This window comes from Giardia intestinalis, chromosome 5 (assembly GCF_000002435.2).
Source record: "Giardia intestinalis strain WB C6 chromosome 5, whole genome shotgun sequence".
Taxonomy (NCBI): domain Eukaryota; phylum Fornicata; order Diplomonadida; family Hexamitidae; genus Giardia; species Giardia duodenalis.
This window is the reverse complement of record NC_051860.1, coordinates 2,754,038-2,771,740: the sequence shown is the minus strand read 5'-3', so window position 1 is coordinate 2,771,740 and position 17,703 is coordinate 2,754,038. Positions and strand designations below refer to the sequence as shown.

The 17,703-nt window shown below is 47.7% G+C and overlaps 8 protein-coding genes across 8 annotated transcripts; 3 read left to right on the top strand and 5 right to left on the bottom strand.

The window, feature by feature from the left end:
• Positions 1-216: 216 nt before the first annotated feature.
• GL50803_0016622 (uncharacterized protein) lies at positions 217-1,359 on the top strand (the record flags this gene model as incomplete). The annotated part of the gene is made up of 1 exon (XM_001705919.1): positions 217-1,359. The coding sequence occupies one exon, from the start codon at positions 217-219 to the stop codon at positions 1,357-1,359; it is 1,143 nt and encodes a 380-aa protein (XP_001705971.1).
• Positions 1,360-1,366: 7 nt separating this feature from the next.
• Positions 1,367-1,873, bottom strand: GL50803_0016623 (putative Nudix hydrolase; the record flags this gene model as incomplete). Its single annotated transcript, XM_001705920.1, has 1 exon — positions 1,367-1,873. One exon carries the CDS (start codon positions 1,871-1,873, stop codon positions 1,367-1,369), a length of 507 nt encoding a protein of 168 aa, XP_001705972.1.
• Positions 1,874-1,937: 64 nt separating this feature from the next.
• Positions 1,938-10,127, bottom strand: GL50803_00102654 (uncharacterized protein; the record flags this gene model as incomplete). The annotated part of the gene is made up of 1 exon (XM_001705922.1): positions 1,938-10,127. The coding sequence occupies one exon, from the start codon at positions 10,125-10,127 to the stop codon at positions 1,938-1,940; it is 8,190 nt and encodes a 2,729-aa protein (XP_001705974.1).
• Positions 10,128-10,147: 20 nt separating this feature from the next.
• GL50803_006227 (uncharacterized protein) lies at positions 10,148-10,960 on the bottom strand (the record flags this gene model as incomplete). Its single annotated transcript, XM_001705923.1, has 1 exon — positions 10,148-10,960. The coding sequence occupies one exon, from the start codon at positions 10,958-10,960 to the stop codon at positions 10,148-10,150; it is 813 nt and encodes a 270-aa protein (XP_001705975.1).
• A 145-nt stretch (positions 10,961-11,105) lies between these two features.
• On the bottom strand, positions 11,106-13,880 carry GL50803_006226 (Glycogen phosphorylase; the record flags this gene model as incomplete). Its single annotated transcript, XM_001705925.1, has 1 exon — positions 11,106-13,880. The coding sequence occupies one exon, from the start codon at positions 13,878-13,880 to the stop codon at positions 11,106-11,108; it is 2,775 nt and encodes a 924-aa protein (XP_001705977.1).
• Positions 13,881-14,203: 323 nt separating this feature from the next.
• On the top strand, positions 14,204-16,051 carry GL50803_0024330 (uncharacterized protein; the record flags this gene model as incomplete). The annotated part of the gene is made up of 1 exon (XM_001705926.1): positions 14,204-16,051. The coding sequence occupies one exon, from the start codon at positions 14,204-14,206 to the stop codon at positions 16,049-16,051; it is 1,848 nt and encodes a 615-aa protein (XP_001705978.1).
• Positions 16,052-16,068: 17 nt separating this feature from the next.
• On the bottom strand, positions 16,069-16,455 carry GL50803_008141 (uncharacterized protein; the record flags this gene model as incomplete). Its single annotated transcript, XM_001705927.1, has 1 exon — positions 16,069-16,455. The coding sequence occupies one exon, from the start codon at positions 16,453-16,455 to the stop codon at positions 16,069-16,071; it is 387 nt and encodes a 128-aa protein (XP_001705979.1).
• A 34-nt stretch (positions 16,456-16,489) lies between these two features.
• On the top strand, positions 16,490-17,689 carry GL50803_008140 (putative GTP-binding protein ARD-1; the record flags this gene model as incomplete). The annotated part of the gene is made up of 1 exon (XM_001705928.1): positions 16,490-17,689. The coding sequence occupies one exon, from the start codon at positions 16,490-16,492 to the stop codon at positions 17,687-17,689; it is 1,200 nt and encodes a 399-aa protein (XP_001705980.1).
• Between the last annotated feature and the right edge of the window lie 14 nt (positions 17,690-17,703).

Sequence of the window (17,703 nt, the reverse complement as noted above, 5' to 3'; positions counted from 1 at the left end):
AATTATTGATATAAAGTATTGGGGTGTGAATCTGAACAATGCTTCTTACCAAGAAACTTGTTCAGATAATAGTTAGAAAGGTGATCTTAGACTTTTGTAATCGTATCTGAAGAGGAAAGTCTCAGCCAAAGTATATGAACACTAGGAACTCATTGTTCATATGTGTACCCAATCGAATGATGGCTTAATAAGCTATGCTCTGGCCCGGGAAATAAAATGCTCACACTGGGACTGATCCTTGAGCTTGCAGTAACAACATACGCATTCACTTCTTCAAGTGATGTAGACGCGCTATATCCGGAATTTACTGCATATAAAGAACAAAAGAAGTCCCTCTATGTGTGGTCTCACTCCACAACCAACCGTATTGACGGCACGCCTGCCTGGATCCTCCTGATCAAAAACAGACAGGGAGAAATAGAAAAGTTAGCAGACTTTTGCTCACTCCATGGCTTTAATAACGTAATTCTCTTCGCAGGGTCTGTGGAGTGGGAGTATGAAGATTACTATAGCAAGGGAGTCCTCCCGTACGAGGAAGATTATGTTTATGACATCCAGTACTTAGCGAGCAAAGGAATAACAACTGATTTGATGATATATCTCAACGATGATCCCAACAACATGACGGACTATCGCCATATAGAAGCAGTCGCTCGCATTGCACGACGCTTACGAGATGAAGGCGTCCCATTGAATGTTCTCCATATAGATCAAGAACCATCTAAACAAAATAGGTACGCAGATCTATTGCGAATGCTAAGTATAGCATCACAATACATTGATATAGGTGTATCCTTAAAGCCACAGTGGGTCCGTGAAAAACTATCCAGTATCACCGCCCAGTTCAAATTGGAAAGTGTAATAGACGAGATAGGTGCACTACAAGACTATGTGCCTGTAGAAAACTCTACATTCAGCGATCTAATCCTCAGGATAGCCCCGAAGTCTATTGTAATGGCCTACAGTAATAACACCGAGACATCCATTAAGATTGGAAAGCAAGCAGTGGACAGTTTGCGCAGAGCATTTCCAGATGAAGATAGCACGAGAGCGATGGAGTTCGCAGTCGAAACAGGATTCATCAATGAGCTTAATGAGGTCGAAACACTGCACTACTGGATTAAGAAGAACAAGCCACTGTGGTTCAACAAGATCAGGTGCTTATCTAACTCACTTCTGGGATATGCAAAACGGAATGGCGTTGAAGGAGGTCTGACAGTTCATGACTATGCACAGTATTATAGCACGCTCTACTGCGTATCTCCAGCACAAGACGTCAAGAAGCAGACACAGCCATACGAAATGTGTCCTGACGAAGCAGAGAGGGGAATAATCATGAGCGTCCTTAATGGCTGTTAAGCTCTAATCATGGATAAACTCGGTTCAGAACCAAAGGTGCAAGTCGTGTGAAACGCTTTGGCTGGGTCTGCATTGCTGTCCGCAGTTCGTCTAGAGCAAACCACTTTCCATCCTCGACCTCATCAGTCGACGTCAAAGGCGGCTCATCCGTCTGTACCTTGTAAACATGTGTATAGCAGGGGTACTCTGAAGGCGCTAGCATCCCCCGGAAAATCAATCTCTCAGACAACGCTGAGGGGTCGACGATCAGTCCAATTTCCTCTGCAAGCTCACGAGATGCAGACTCCTCAAAGCGCTCGCCTGCACGCACAAACCCGCTTGCAGACAGATCAAAGGCTCCAGGATAGAGCTTCTTCGTGTGAGAGCGAACTTGCATAAATATCTGTCCAACGGAATTCTCGACGACAACGCAGACAATTCCATGGATGTCCTCTTTCGTAAGTTCATCGCGATACCTCTTCCCTATTATCTCGAGCGTTTCAGGGTCAAAAACAGGAACCTCTTCACGCTCCATACTTTTATTCAAAGCGACAACACACACTTTTACATAAGTATAGTTGGCTTTATGGGGAAGGAGTTCATTCTATTTCGTTTGGAGTATCGGGAGTTTCTTCCACAAGGCCTCTCCTCATTCCTTCAAACTCTGCCACCCGAAGGTACTCAGCGACCACAACATTTGCCTTGAGCGAACACTGCCTTTGCAGCGCAGCAATGGCATCTTGCCGCAAAGAATCCAGCGCCTGCAAAAGCGCTGCATCGTCCGGCACATCCTTGTCCAAAAGAGGTATCAACTTCACCGCTTGCTGCTCCGCAGCAGCAAATCCGGCCTTTGCTTGTAGAAGGAGAGGGTCTATCGTAGTAGGGGGTGCAATAACAAGACCTGCCAACAGCTCCACGAACTCCTCGAAATGCAGCACCTGAGTTACCGCGGAGTTGGGGTTCTTTCTATGAACTAACGAGAGTATGGTCTCGCGGTGCAGGTACGGCCACGCTTTCCGCAGAATCTCGAGACCAATTTCTAAGCTCAGTCCTGCTTTGGGACCGGCACTGCTAGCACTTGCTTCAAACAAATCTATGAGATGCATGTTAAATACCGTTCTTCTAGATGTGTATATGCTAAGTAATATGTGTACGAGCACATACGTTTCCAGAGTTCCTACAGGCACGGAAAGAGACCGTATGGAGGAGCACTTGTCAGGATTGTCTTTTACAGTGCTAATATGCGCACGGAGATCGGTTCTGAAAACATCCCTGGAGTCTGTCATTAAGGTAGAATTGTCCAGGATGGCCCCAAACACCTCATAGGCGTCAGCGGAGTTTAGCATCGGGAAAAGCTTGTCTGTCACTGAGAATGCTGCGCTCAAGGCGATTATGTGTTGACTTTTATCGGAAGCTGCAGAAGAATCTCCGCTATCACAGTTGTCTCTACTTTTATCTTTATCCTTATCTTGAGCACCTGCAGATAGCATAAGCAGATCGCGGAGGCTCAAATAAAAGTTTAGCTGGTCGGCATCATAGTCTCCGCACAGAATACGTGCAAAGAAATCCACCTCTACATCAGTGCGTCGATGAAAAAGTAGAGAGCAATACAGATGCCAGAGAAGATTCGTAACCAATTGTTGAAGACCATACTTTTTCTTTGCCCATAAATGGACGCGCTTAATAGCCATGTTCCTATCTAGCAAAGCAGATACTGGGCCCTGACTTGTAATCTCTTCAATCAGAAGTCGGATCAATCGTGTCAACCAAGAGATGGATTTAATCTTAACATGGCATGGAAGTAATGCATATATTGCTGTAGTGTTATATCGTAACAGTTGTAGATCTGGTGAGTTAGTGACCAGGAACTGGATAGCAGGATCAGGTGTGGACTCTATGACGCGCCCATCCCCTTTGGTAAGCTCTTGTTTATAAAAGACCATGGTCACCTTGTCCCCGATAGCCAATGGATAGGTATGTGTTTGTGGATTAGTCGCACGGTAGTCACAAATGTATTTTCCCAATTCTGCTGCAGGACAGGATGCTGGAACTAAAAGAAGAATATCTGCTGCAGCTGTCCGAGCTCTGCGTAGTTCAGCTAGTTCTGGAAACTTTGCAACATAGGACTGAAGGAATGCTGATGATGTCAGCGTGTTGTTATAGATAGAAGGCGGGAGCGGAAAAATCTCATTCAGTAAACAGTCTAGTGCAGTGGCATAGGTGAGAGAGTCATTGAAGGTAACATGCTCATTGATATCCGGGTTCTGCTCTTTCTTAACGCTTATCGCCAGCCCTTGATGGACTTCAGTTGGCTCAAATAATGGAATAGCCACTGGAGCAGAAGGAAGGTGAACAGATCTATGCGAGCGGGTTGCTACAGGCGCCCTCACGGAAGAAGCATCGTTCCGCTCTAAAGAATCTGATCCTACACGCAAAAGGAGACGGGCAGCTGGCTTGCTCTTGAGATTTTTGATCATTATAGTCTTGAACCCGTCGCTCACCTGAAAAAATGCAGAGGGGTAAGAGCTTGGATTGTAGTTGCACGATATCATCATGGGATTTGTCTGCGCCATTTCAACGCGCTGTCGCTCAAGCGCTAGTTCTGCCTCTAGGATGTGAATGTGCTTAGCTAATTCATTCCGTTGCCGCAGCTCTTCCTTCTTTAGCGCTAAGCTGAACGATGACCCTGTCTTCTTGTTTGATGTGTGCCGTCGTGGAGACAGAACCTGAAAATCATGGTGCTTTTCTTCTCTCCAAGTGAACGTGTTTGGATATGACATACGTTTGGATTGCAAGCCCTGATGAACGGCCCCGTCATTTTGCTGTGGAAGCATCCGCATAGGACTCAGAGGTGCGCTAGTATAGAGGTGAGGCTCCGCAGAAACCTCGCCCTTGCCCATAGCTGTAACGGTTGGGGAGATAGATCTAGATGGCGATTGTTTTGGAGAAGAGCGTTGTGACTTTAAGTTGATAGGGCGCTCTGTGATAGCGTTGCACCGATTACGCACCAGACTGCCAAGCCTTTCAGCCGAAGCATCTAGGTCTGCCTGTGCAGACTGGTGTATGTGCTGCCTTATTACCTCTTCATCGGTTGGCTCCTTGTATAAAAGATCAGCAGGGACCACTTCGCAGTTATCCTGGACGTGGATTCTACTCGTCTGCAAGTCTCCATAAGGCACAACTCTTTTCTGCATATATGGATTGTACTGAGATGCGCCAACAACAGTGGTCTTATCTTCATCTCCATCTAGCTGGATTCTTCCATTGGTGGGAGGTTGCAGCCCCTGTAAAAACCTATCAGACGTTGAAGGAGGTTTTTGATTATCAGTACTGCTAGCAATGTTGCCATTAGAATTTTCTAATTCCTTGCTACCCAGGGGCTCTTCATTTTGCGTAGTTATCAAGATTGCCTTGCATGATCCTGTTCTTACCAGATACTGATTTTGCGTGTCAATATCTTCCGCGGGGAACAGTTGCAAAGCAGTACCCTGGACACTGGTTGATGCGCTTGCAGAGCGATGAGGCCTCCCTTTGAGACCTGCAGCTTTTAGATCAGTAACCAAAACAGGTAGTGCTGCGGATCGAGCACTAGGAATATTTTCGTCGCGTGAATTTGCATTAGTAGTGAGTCCATTGGCATGCTTGATGGACGTGTACTCATCTAGCAGAGGCTTTGCGTGATTGCGAAACAGAATTCTATTTATGTGCTGTTCTGTAGCACTGGGTCTAAAAGTATCAGCAGTGTTGGTACTTGCCAACTGATGGAATTCATCTTCGGAGCCATCAGACAGGGCAAGAACATGCTCACTGTTAGGGTCTATCTGCATTAGATTGTCGAGCTCTGCTGACTGGGTTGGATGATCTATGGCCTTGTTCTTAACTATTATCGACTTGCTAATAGAAGACTTCGCCAGATTTAAGGCAGTATCATAGGTAAGTGAAGCTCCAAAGCCACCATCCGCTGTATTCTCAGCTGCTGGATCAACAAGAGGATAGGCATAAAGTTCTGATTGGTGGACTATGTCCTTATTTGGCTTGAGAAGCGGCTCGTGAGCTACCTGGGCAACGTGTGTCAACACCTCATATCCTAGCTTTCGCTTTACGACCGCTGAACCTACTCTCTCCTCGTTGGAAAACTCCAAATTGATAGTCCTTTGATCAGTCTCAAATTGACATGGAGAGCGTGTATCTATCAGTCCCTCCTGTGACTTAATTTCTACAAAGGAGTTTGTTGGAGGCGACACAAAAGAAGCATTAGGCTGCTGGTCCACGAGGTCATTAGAAGAACACTGCGCAGGAACATTCAATGCCTTTGGGGGATAAAAAGATCGCAATTCTTGCCGCTTCGGGTGAGATGAATCCGCGGCAACAGTAAATGCCTCAGTATCTGTCTTTGCTGGTGACGCCATTGCCGCTGGATTGGGATCTGATTGACATGCCATAGATATTGACGGAGTCGGATGAGCGATGCTAGTGGATTTAGCGCTTGCAAGCTTCTGCTTAAGCATTTCTATCTCATCATGCAATGCCATATTTTTAGCAGCTAGCGCCGAAACAGCAGTTCTTAGCAATTCAAAGGACTTCTCGTCGCTAGGCATTCCCAGTGAAAAGATAGACTCAATATCATAACAACACTTATTAGTGCTACCTTCTTCATCAGTGGCTCGGTCCGATAAAAGCGGATCAGGTTCAAATGTACGAACCAGGATGGGGGCTGTTTTCTTCAACAAGGAGCTCGCCTGTGAGACTAAATTCTCACGTTTTGCAGACGCTAGGGTAGGTTCAGGCTTCGACGCAGACATATCGTGACTGGATTGGCACACTTCCCCAGCCGCAGTCTTATGCTCTTGCAGCTCTATTGGAGGTGATTGATGCAAGGAGAGTAAAGGCTTAGGATTTGTGGGCAGTTCTTCCCGCATGGGTGTACTGGTAGCTGCTTCAGTAGTGAAGGGTGGAGTGTCGTCCGCTTGCATGCTTTTACCAACCAAGCGGAAATGTCTCACTGCGCGTTGTGCCATGTCAATTAGTGGATCGTCATTGTCCAATACCGACTTGCTTGACGCAAAGCTTCCTGTGTCATATGTTCTAAGGCCCGAAAGATCTAGGTCACTCACAGAAGCATCTCCTCTAGGAGTGTGATCAATAGCTTTATTTTCTATCAGTTTCTTTGCAACTGATGTAACTCCATCTACATGAGGAATTGTTCCATCAAACAAGGCCGTAACGATAGGGCCGCCCAGCTTCTCGGAGCCCCTGGACAGATCCGGCTCTGATTGCTGACGTTTGAGAAGTTGGGATCCTTGCAAGATGCTGTTTGCCGGCATTTTGTAGTTATAATCAAGGTCTGCCATCTGTAGCTTTGTGCGGTCCGACAGGGCCCTGGTCTTAATGCGCTCCAGCGCCTGCTTACTTTTCGCCAGAAGGGCATTCTCAAAATGTGGATCATAAATATGTGACGCCGTGAGAATAACATCAGAAAATGCACGGCTGCCCTCGAGGAGAGGTTCATACTGCAATGCCTTGTCGTTCTTTGTCTGTAGATACGTGTAGTAGCCCTTCTTAGCATCTTTTCCTTGGAGCTGTATCAATATGCCTTGTTCCTTATCAGATTTAATATGTGCTTTAGCGTTATGCTTCTTCTTTTTATGTTTACGATCTTCAGTAAGACCTATTTGGGTTGGAGATGCAGCCGGTTCATTGGTCACTCCGCCAGCAACATCCTTCTCTAGGAGCTTGCCATCTTCAAAGTGTGAACTTAGTGAAAGAGACGAAGATGAACTGGACTCCGATTCATCGTCGCTGTCCTGATGGTCATTCAATTTGCCTATGCTCTTAACTGGGTTACCTGGTAGAAATACCATCTGGTCATTAGGCTGCCGTACACTGGACTTATAAATGTGTGGCGTGGCTTTCCCTACCTGAACGGATGGTGTGCCTTTTATGCGCACTGGCGTTTCAGAAACTAGAGGACCTGTTGCTTTAACAACCATTCCAGTTAACAATTGAGAGTCTTGCTTGGTGGTGACAGTGTACATGGCCTGTTGCTTCGTGTCAGGAGGCATTCTCTGCCTCTGTTGATCTTGCGGCGTTTGCAGGCGAGCAGGAGGCTCAAGAATTTCCTTCATAGCTTGGTGTGTCTCTTCTGCTGACTCTTGGGTCGCAGTTCGCGTTCCTGTCATAGCAATAGCTGTTACAGGCTTTTTCTGGGAGACACTCGTTTCAGTAGAGAGTCTATTATGCACAACTGATTCGGGCTTGTTCTCCACAGTGTTCTTGTCAGTGATAACCTTGGTTGGGTACTCGCGTGATCCTTTAGGGTCAGCACCAAATATATCTGAGGTGAGAGCCGGTGACACATATCCGTAGATAGGCGTCTCTTCAGTCATATCGGAAGGTAGGAGATTGCTTGGCCCATTTTCCTCTATCAGTGAGTCGTTTTCTGGATTAAGGTTGACATCAATTTGCGAAATATCAGTGATCTTCTGCAGCATTTGGCCCTCTAAGCGGCCGTCCATGACAAGCTGTGAAGCCTCATCCTGTGGAAGTTTGCCATCACGTACTGCTGCACGATTAGGCATGGTTTTCTGTGCAGTTCTAACTCCAGTGTGATTCAACACCTTTTGCGGAAATGATGGAGCTTTTTTGCGGGTTAAGGACTCTGTTCCTAGTGCATTCTTTTGTCCTCCTTTTTTGGGTGCTTTAACATGAGGACTCGTAGCTGCAAATAGCTGTTCTTTTCCTGGCTCCCTGAGTGGTAGAGAATGCTGTGCCACGCTTAGCTTAGAATCATCGGCGTCTTTAGTGCTAGCCTCGCTGAGTAGGTTGCTCGCGTTAAAGGTTGAGCACCCTCTCTGCTTGAGTTTACCTAGAAGCAAGTTCAGTTTCGCTTCTCCCACGATGCGTAAAAGCTCCTCGTTAGTGATGAGATCATCCAGTGTAAACGTCTCACCAAGCACTGCTTGTATAGTCTGCAACGTCCTAATGTCATCGGTCTTCAATTGGGCATCAGAAGAGGAGCTTACTCCATGCAGAGTCTTCTTGGAAGGGTTCTCGTTTGGATTCTTTGCCGAGTGGGTATGTGGGCTGGCCTGAAAGTCTATATCTGAGTCTACGTCCAGATCGACAGCCACGTCCTCAGAGTTAGCAAGTTTGATCAAGAGCTCTTTATATTTTGAAACCTGATTGTTGAATAGCTGCATCTTCCGCCTGATTACATTGGAAGCAACATTGGACTGCTTAGAAGGCGAACCAGTAGAGCATATATCCAGCAGGGCATTCACCTTCGATGCCTCCGCGCTCACTTGGGCAGATAGGAAGGCTGCCAGAGAGGGCAAGTCCAGTAGCTGAGAACCGGCTCCTGCATCTCCTAGTCTGAACTGGATAAATGAGCTAGCCTCAGAGTCCTCTAGATCTTCTCCTGCAACTGTGCAGAGGCCATCTTTGTCACCTCCTATCTGGACAGCGATACCACGAGTTGGCTTAGATTTTTTTACAGCCGCTCTAGCTTGTGACGCGGTATCAGATTGATCACCACTGCCTTTAGTATTCTTTGTTGATTGATCGACAATCCCGACAAGGCTGCCCTCAAGGCTCCCATCTTTGACTCTTTGGCTTGAGACCGTTTTGTTGGCCATAATACAATTCTGCATGTACGCTAGTTTGTCCTTTAATATCATAACTTCATTCTGAGCCGTGTTGCATTGCATTGTTAAATCTGCAATCAACTCTGTCTTTGAGCCCACTATTTGCTGATACGCCACAATGTCATCGTCATACTGCTCCTTCAGATTGTCAAGCTCACTCTTCAGCCTTTTAATCTCCATAGTGTACTCCTCGTCGTGAGACGTGCACTCCTTCTGGACTTTAATAAACTCCTCTATCTGCGTGCGTAACTCAACACCAGTGGTGACCAGCTCCGTGTTCCGGTAAGCTAACTTATTTCTCTCCATCTTCATGTCATAAAACTTTTTTTCCTCTTCAAGTAAATCTGCTTGGAGAAGAGAGATCTTCTCCAGATGCATGCGAATCTCCGCTCTAGATGAGTCTAGGTCGAACTGGAGTCTAGCAGCAGCGCTTTCTGAGTCTTTTATTTGTCTTCGTAGGTCCTCAAACTCGGCCACAGCAGAGTTCTTCTCCTTTGTAAGGGATTCGATCACTTTTTCTCTGTCTGCGACCAGAGCGAGAGCATGGGCAGATGCTTCCTTGTGGCGCGCTACCTCCTCAGGCTTGACTCGAGCGTCGGTTACTAGCCACTTAATCACCCTATAGAGCACATCTGCGGCGGAAGGGTCAAAGGTGTTTACGGTGTCTAAAGCAGAATATGCCGACTCTAGGTAAATATCCAAAGGATCCTTTGTCTTGAGGCTACCTGAGCTGGTTGAGTGCGGGGAAGGGCTAGACACGGTCGAGAATCTGGAGGGCGAAAGGTCAGTAATGCCAACCTCTTTGCCGAAAGGGACTTTGAGAGAAGAAGAGACATGTAGAAGTGAACCATTGCTCCTCAGTAGCCCATCTTCCCCAAAAATAGGATCGTTTTCAAGCTCTCCAAAGAGGTCGTACATGTGATCTGTAAACCGATGCTCTACCGCTAGAGAAGCCGTTTCAGTATCTATCTTCATTTGATGCGAAACTTGTATAGGCTTAAGAGTCTTGGGAAGGGCGGCCGGCTTCGATAAGGACTTAGCTGGCGAAGAGGACCGGGATCCCGTCTGCTTCCTCAGTTGGAGGTACGCGTCCATAATATCGTTGTCAGTCACCGGCTTACTGGGATTCGGTAAGCCAGGAAACATGCTATCTTTGACGTTTTTGCTTATTTTATAACACCTGATGGGACAAAGTCAGAGCCTAGAGGCAGAAACGTCTTTGCCATATAGCGGTACGATATTGCCTCCGGGTTTATATTTTTGTGTGAGCCCCTTAAAATCCCTATGCCTCCAGAGCGAATTATTCCCTTGCGCCGGTCTTTTTCAAATTCTCGCAATACTGGCTTATGGCTTTCTTCGGGGGCAGCTATTACTAAGGGCTGACACTGTTCTCCAATGTCGCTATGCCCCAGAATAATGTATGCTTCATCGTTCATCGACTTCATCTTCGTGTATGCCTTCGTGTAGGAGTACCGAAGGGCAGTGCCTGGCAAAGGCGCATTGGGCATTACGTGCTCCATGGTCTTGATAATCAGCCGGCGCACCACTAAGTTTAACACAACTAAGGTAATGCCCAACGGAAGCAAGCATATGTCCAACACAAATGCAGCGAGCTCTTTCGACGAAAAGGATCCTATGCCAGATGAGATAGCAAACAAGATAAAGAGGCTTAGACTATAGATTCCGTAGATAACGACAATAAGAAATAGAGGCGTGGATAGGAATAGTGTTATATAATTAATAAAGATATTGCAAAAGAAGCCCCCTGCGAATGCCAGCAAGGGTAGCACCGTGGTGAACTGTACTCCTAAAGCAAGAGATGCTATGCTCACTGCAAATCCAATAACAATCAGGATGAGATTTAAGAAGTGGACTCCGGAGATTGCATTGATCCGCGCTCGGAACCACATCAGCTCACTGTAGCCGTCGGGATTGGCTTCTGCGGGGATGTCAACTTGCACCACATCGGGGGTTGGCATGTGTAATTATTTTTATACCACGACATCTTTCGCAATGCGAGCCCAACGCGCAGAAACTTCGCAGACTTGGAGGCATATATAAATAAAGAGTGCTAACAAAAGTATTTACGTCTGCCCCGCCTATACGCGCAAACTTCAAACGCACCTAGGCACTTCTGTTCAAGGGCACCCCAGCCAGGCAGGAACCAACACTGCTGTCCGGGTTGCAGGGCTCCACATTCCAAATCTTCTCGCAGTAGTCGCGGATGGAGCGGTCACTGCTGAAGTATGACATGCGGAGGCAGTTGTTTAGTGCCATCTTCCCCCAGGTCTTCTTATCACGGAACAGAGGCACAATCTGAGTCTGGTAGCACTCGTTGTAGCTTTCGAAGTCGACGCTCACAAGATACCAGTCATTGCCCGCTCTGATCATGTCTACGAGGGGCTTGAAGTGCGTGTTGTAGTCGTCTAGGCCACCGAAGAAGCCAGACTCAATGCAGTCAAGGACCTCATTCAAGCTCGTAGATATCTGCAAGCGACGGCCCTGCGAGTACTGCTCTCTCACTTCCGTAACGGTATTAGTGTCTGCACCAAAGATAAAGATGTTCTCCTCGCCCACATGGTTGTAGATCTCGACATTGGCGCCATCCATCGTGCCGACAATAACTCCGCCGTTCATGCAGGCCTTCATATTTCCTGTGCCCGAAGCCTCAGCGCCTGCTGTAGAGATTTGCTCGGAAAGGTCTGTGCCCGGGAATATTATCTCCGCCGATGACACGTTATAGTTCGGTAAAAAGTAGACTTGCAAGTAATTGCATGTATCCGGATCGTTATTTATGCGCTTCGACACATTGTTTATGAGTTTGATGATGCGCTTTGCAGTCACATAGGCCGATGCAGCCTTACCAGCAAATATCTTGCAAACCCCTGATCCCATGAACGCCTCCTTCTCCTCGTGCGTGTGCATCTGCTTGAGGGTCAAATAGAAATGGATGGCTTGAAGAATGTTCAGAAGCTGGCGCTTGTACTCATGGATACGCTTCACTTGGGTATCGAAGATCATTGTGGTGGGAATCGGACGGTCGAACGTATACTCAGAGCTCACATGCCTCTGGATGTAGTTTGCCAGGCGTTGCTTGTTATGCCTCTTGATCTCCAAAAGCTCAGCTATTGCATGAGAATCCTTAGATAGAGGCTCCACAAGCGAGGTGAGCAGCTGCATATTACTGAGCCACTCGTGCTCAGACTCCGCTATCTTATGCTCCTTCAGGTGCTTGGTGAGATAGTGAGACAGAAGCGGGTTCGCCTGCGCAACCCATCTACGCGGTGTGACTCCGTTAGTGACATTGACAATCTTGTTGGGATAGAGATCATTGAACTCCTTGAAGAGCGTGTTCCGGATGATCTCCGTGTGGAGAGCCGCCACTCCATTAACTTTGTATGAGCCTATAATGCTAAGGTTGGCCATGCGCACCTTCTTGGATCCTCCGCATTCTTCAAATATCGAGAGCTTCGAGATAACATCGTCTGGACATTTGTGGATCTTTCTCAACTCATCAATAAAGCGACGGTTGATTTCAAATATGATCTCTGTATGTCTGGGGAGGAGCTTTGCAATGATTCCGAGATTCCACTTTTCGAGAGCCTCAGGAAGAACTGTGTGGTTTGTGTAACAGAAGGTGTTGCTGACGATTGTCCAGGCTTCCGACCATTCGAGACGTTCCTCGTCCATCAACAAGCGCATGAGCTCGGGAATGCCCAGAGCAGGATGTGTATCGTTCAGCTGGATCGCGAAGTATTTGTGGAAGTCATGAACACTGCAGCCCATATTCTTGCAGCGGTAGATCATATCCTGCAGAGAGGCAGAGACGAAGAAGTACTCCTGCTTAAGTCGCAAGAGTTTTCCGCTGTCCGTACTGTCAGACGGATACAGTACAAAGGAGATGTTTTCGCTCTCCATGCGCTCGCGGATGGAGGAGTAATAGTCCCCGCTACTATGGGCGGCCAGATTGAAGTCACAGCTAGCCTGGGCACTCCAAAGCCTGATGTTAGATACGTTGGTTGTGTGATGCCCAGGGCAAAGGCAATCGTGAGCTATGGCGCGGACAGTTTCGCCCCCTTCCCATCTGAAAAGCTTGCGCTTAGGGTTCTTGACATCTGGCTCACTGCTAGAATAACCGTAGAAGCGCACGGTGTAGTCCTTGTCGAGACGCTCGATTATGGGGAACGGTTCGCTGCCGTGTGTCAGCCAATAGTCTGGGAACTCCTCTTGACACCCATCTCTAATGGTTTGCTTGAACATTCCATAACTGTAGCGGATGCCATACCCGTACGAAGCAATGTCCATAGACGCCATGGAATCGATAAAGCACGCTGCTAGACGGCCAAGACCACCGTTTCCAAGGGCCGCGTCGGACTCCTCCTGCTGGAGAGCCTCGATGGTAAAGCCGAGGTCCTTGAGGGCATTTTTATAAACATGGCCCAACTCCAAATTGTAGAGCGTGTTGGTCAGAGCGCGGCCCATCAGAAACTCCAAGCTGAGATAGTTAACCGTGCGCGCCTTTGTAGCGGTCTGGTGCTGTAGAGTCTTGCGCCAGTTGTCAATAAGGGTGTTGCGAATCGATATCGAGGTAGCCTGGAACATTCCAAAGGTGTCTATAGTGGTGGAGTCACGCCCCAGGTGATACTTTATGAAGCTGATGATGTTGCTCTGAATGGTGTCCTCCTTTATCTTAGAGGGTACCTGGAACATGTTGTGAAACTGCAACGACCCGATGCACGTCCCCATGGCCTGGCTGTTATCAGCCAGTAGCGTATTCGCGATAGCCTTGCCGTGCCCGATTGAGTCCTGCTCAACGAGGAGCGCAGCTACACGGGGGTTCACGGGCTTCTGAGGGGAAATTGGCGGCTTGCTGCTAAGGGCAACCTCATGGGAGAACATGGCTTTTGCGATTTGGCTTTGTATTCCCAAATTTTAATTTAATTTCGATAAGGTTTTTAAAATACCTAATTGCATGTTGAATGGCGTTCCTAGTATTTCGCTTTCTTCATGTTGCTCTGAGGTGCGTGTGCCCAGATGACTGAGGGGAGGGGATAATGATTTTTTCCAAAAAGTAGCAGGCAATAGCCGAGGAATGTGGCCTTAAGTGCCGCTACAAAAGTACCACAGAAGTGCCTGCCTTGTAGAGCAACGCATCAATCTGTTTGCTTCCACTCCTCCGGAGACCGTTTACTTGGCATAAGTGATTTCAAAAAACCCCTCTTATGCTCATCTTCTTGGCTTTAAAGGGCCTGTTTGCCACCATAAGTGCTCTAAGCTGCTTTTCCCCCAACACCACCGTTAATATTTTGCTTAACAAGCATTCATTAGCAATTACAGTCTGGCCGCTGCCACTAAATCACCAGACCGCCGACTGCTCCATCCTCCAGGGCACAACAGGGATGACGGCCACTGCCATGGTAGGGTCGTACACATTTTCATCGATAAGTGTTCCGTTTTGGAGTATGGAGCAGCCTAACTTACTAACATTTACCTGTCCAACAGATAAAACAGCCACTTCAGATTGCCAGACAAATCTCACTGGGTCTACAGTGGTCCAGGTGGAACTCAACTACGCTAGCTCGAAGGTCTCGTTAGTAACAACCAATGTCTACTACACTCTCACGAATAACTCTGCTTGCTGGACGGATCCTAGGGTCTCGGTGGATTATTTCAATAAGGAGATATGCTTTTTAGTGACTCCTTCGGACTGCGACCTGCCCAAGGACACTAATTTGCAGAATACTTATGAGGCCTTCATGTTGATTCATCTGGATACACTACCGGATGCTTATCTAAACATAACATTATCATCCCATGGCACAAATGCTCAACTACCCAACTTTATCAGACCGTATACCCATAATTTAGTAACTCAATTTTGCTACTCATGCAACGGGGTTCGCTACCCTGGTAACGACTGGCTTACTAATTCAAACAAATACGATAGATGCATAGAGCTTATTGATATCCTCAAGGTGGAGACAGCGTGGTCTGCAACCTTGATTGTCTATGTGCCCATTCCTGGTACGACAAAGTCGAAGACCCCCACAGCGGTCTCATCTTCAGATCCTCAGGTAGAAGTGGTGACCCCAAGCACAGTTGCTCAAGCAGGGATTGTCTCTGCTGTCAAGGCCAGCGCAGGGTACTCTAAGTGCTATAAGTCTGTTATAGTGCAGGTCTACTTTGGGGTCCTCGCTGTGCTTCTTGAACGTGATTCCGCTTCAATCTGCAACGACCTAATAGACTACCATAAAATCATCGTCTGCGGAGAGCTTACAACTGCACAGGACACCTCGTTACTTGCACCTACTATTAGGATATCCCTCGAAAATTCAAACTTTACATTCAAACGGACAAAGCAGTTCCTTCCATGCACCACTGTTACATGCCTCAGAGATATGAATAGGCTGCTGGCTGGCAATCTGTCGTTGACAGGTTCATTCACCTTACAGTACTTTTCAGGAAAAGCTCTTCCCGAGACCATTATTCCCTATCCTGGGAGTGTTCAGCGAACATGCTTTTCCAGGGCTACCCTTGTCGTGGCAACTAATTTGGCCATATTACGACCCATCGGAAGATCCCCGGCGGAATGCCCCGTTGCTGAGGGCATGACAGAAGTTACTTTAGACATCTACATCCACTCTGGCACTAGCATTTCAGCAATCACTTTGGAAAGGCTTTTTGTGCGAATGTCTGGGGAGACAGAGTACAAGAGGGGCAAAGAACTAGTATTTACTTGCGATACAATGTATCAGCGGGGAGTATACTCGTCTGAAAACGTTCCTAAGCAGGATATCGAGTACTACGTGACAGGAAGCTGTTCTAGCAAGCTGAAAAGTGTCCTGGAAGCTTACAAAAACGGTACCGGCGTATATGCCGAGACTTCCTTCCGCCCCACTGACTCTGGAGCGCCCGCTGCGGATATTCACAAGGAGTATCAATACATATTTATAAAAGAAAGTTACTTTGAAAGTGGACTTATTTCTGCGAGTATTGCTGCAACAGTATTGATTTGCGGGATTATAGTTCTCACAATGACGTACACTAAAGGGTATATAATGGAGCCCTAGTTGACCGAGCTGTAGCCTCACTGCAGGCCGAAGTATGCGTAGATTTCTGCGCACTCTTTCAGCATCTTGTCGTGCTGCTCAAGCATGTCCATCAGCTTTACAATGGGCCTCTCTTCCTGTGTTGTAGACTTTCTAAGAGGAGGGAGGGAAATGGTTTCTCTGTCAGTTTGAGGACGTACAGCTGGTCTTGGTATGTTCTTCGCATACTCCTGCTGCCTCTCGCGTTTCAACTCGGCCTCCGTTTTGCGTGGAGGCTTCTCCACCCGCTTGGGAAGATCCTGGATCGTTTCGCGGAGACGCCTTGCATACTCCTGTTGTTTTGTCCGCTTCTCGCGAGCTTCACGTGTGCATTCACGGTCTAGATCTGGCCCCAGGCCGCCTCGTTCATGAGGTACAAACTTCATTCTAACTTCATTTAACCAAGAATTTTGAATTTTAATGCAAGCCGCGAGGACGCGTTCGTCTGTTGATCGGCAGTCTCCTGGAAGCCACTCTGAAAGCTATGAGAGCATCATGCCCCTTGCGCAGACTAAGGGTTCGCCGCCCAGACCGACCCAGAAGCGCGTGGCATCCAAGGCAAAAATGCCCGAGGATCTTGCTGAACCGCATATTTCAGCATCGGGCTTTGGTAATTTAATATCTGGCGCAACATCACAGAGGTCTGTGGGAAAGCAGCACCTCTGCGACAGCTGTCAAGAGGCAGGGGCATCCGTGTTCTGCTTGAACTGCCAAGGCTGGCTTTGTAGTCGATGCGAAGCTAATATCCACCATAACAAACTCTTTGTAAGGCATGAGCGCGTCAGTGCATTGGACTACATGCCTCCTGTCATGTGCAAGTACCATGAAGCAGAAGTGACGACGCACATTTGCGCCACGTGCCAAGAGCTGTGCTGTATTTATTGCATTGTCAGCGGCTCCCATCCACCTGGGCCGGACCACATTGTTCAGAGTGTCGCCAAGGGGCTGTCCGTGGTTCGCTTGGAAATGTCTTCTGCCCTCGATCTTCTTCAGCAGAAGAGCTCTGACTTGGAGCAGGCCCTCGAAAGCCTAAAAGTGTCTACAGATGAGCTTAACGAGAGCGTTGAGCTTGTCCGATCCCGCACTCGAGAAGGCTTTGAGCGCCTCCGGAAGATCCTTAACGAAAGAGAGGCTGATCTCTTGGACAACATAGAGCGTTTTAAAATCGAGCAATCTCGAGATTTGCACGATAAGACACAGATAATACGCGCTGCACACACAGGAATTCGGAGCTTGATACAAGAAACAACCCAGAAACTTCAGCAAAGCACCGGGCTCGGAGCTGTTCTTGAGCAGGTAGACGGTGTCGATGGGTCTACAAGTATGCAATCACTCCCCGCCAAGCACGGGACCAACAGTGGCACCAGTGAGTACAAGCTGGCCCTCTACAAGGCCACGAACATCATCAAATTCTTCACTATGAGGCGCGACGAACTTCTGCGCGGCAAAGAATACGACACACGCAGCGCGACTGCCACCGCAGAAATCCTCGCAACGGAGGTCATGACCCCCCGCCGCTACTTCCTTGACTCCGAGGCAGTGAAAGAATACATCGAAGGGATCAAGGCTCTCGAGATTGCTCTCTCTGAGTTTGGGTTCAAGCACGATGATAGAGAGTAGTAGGTCCTGCCGGA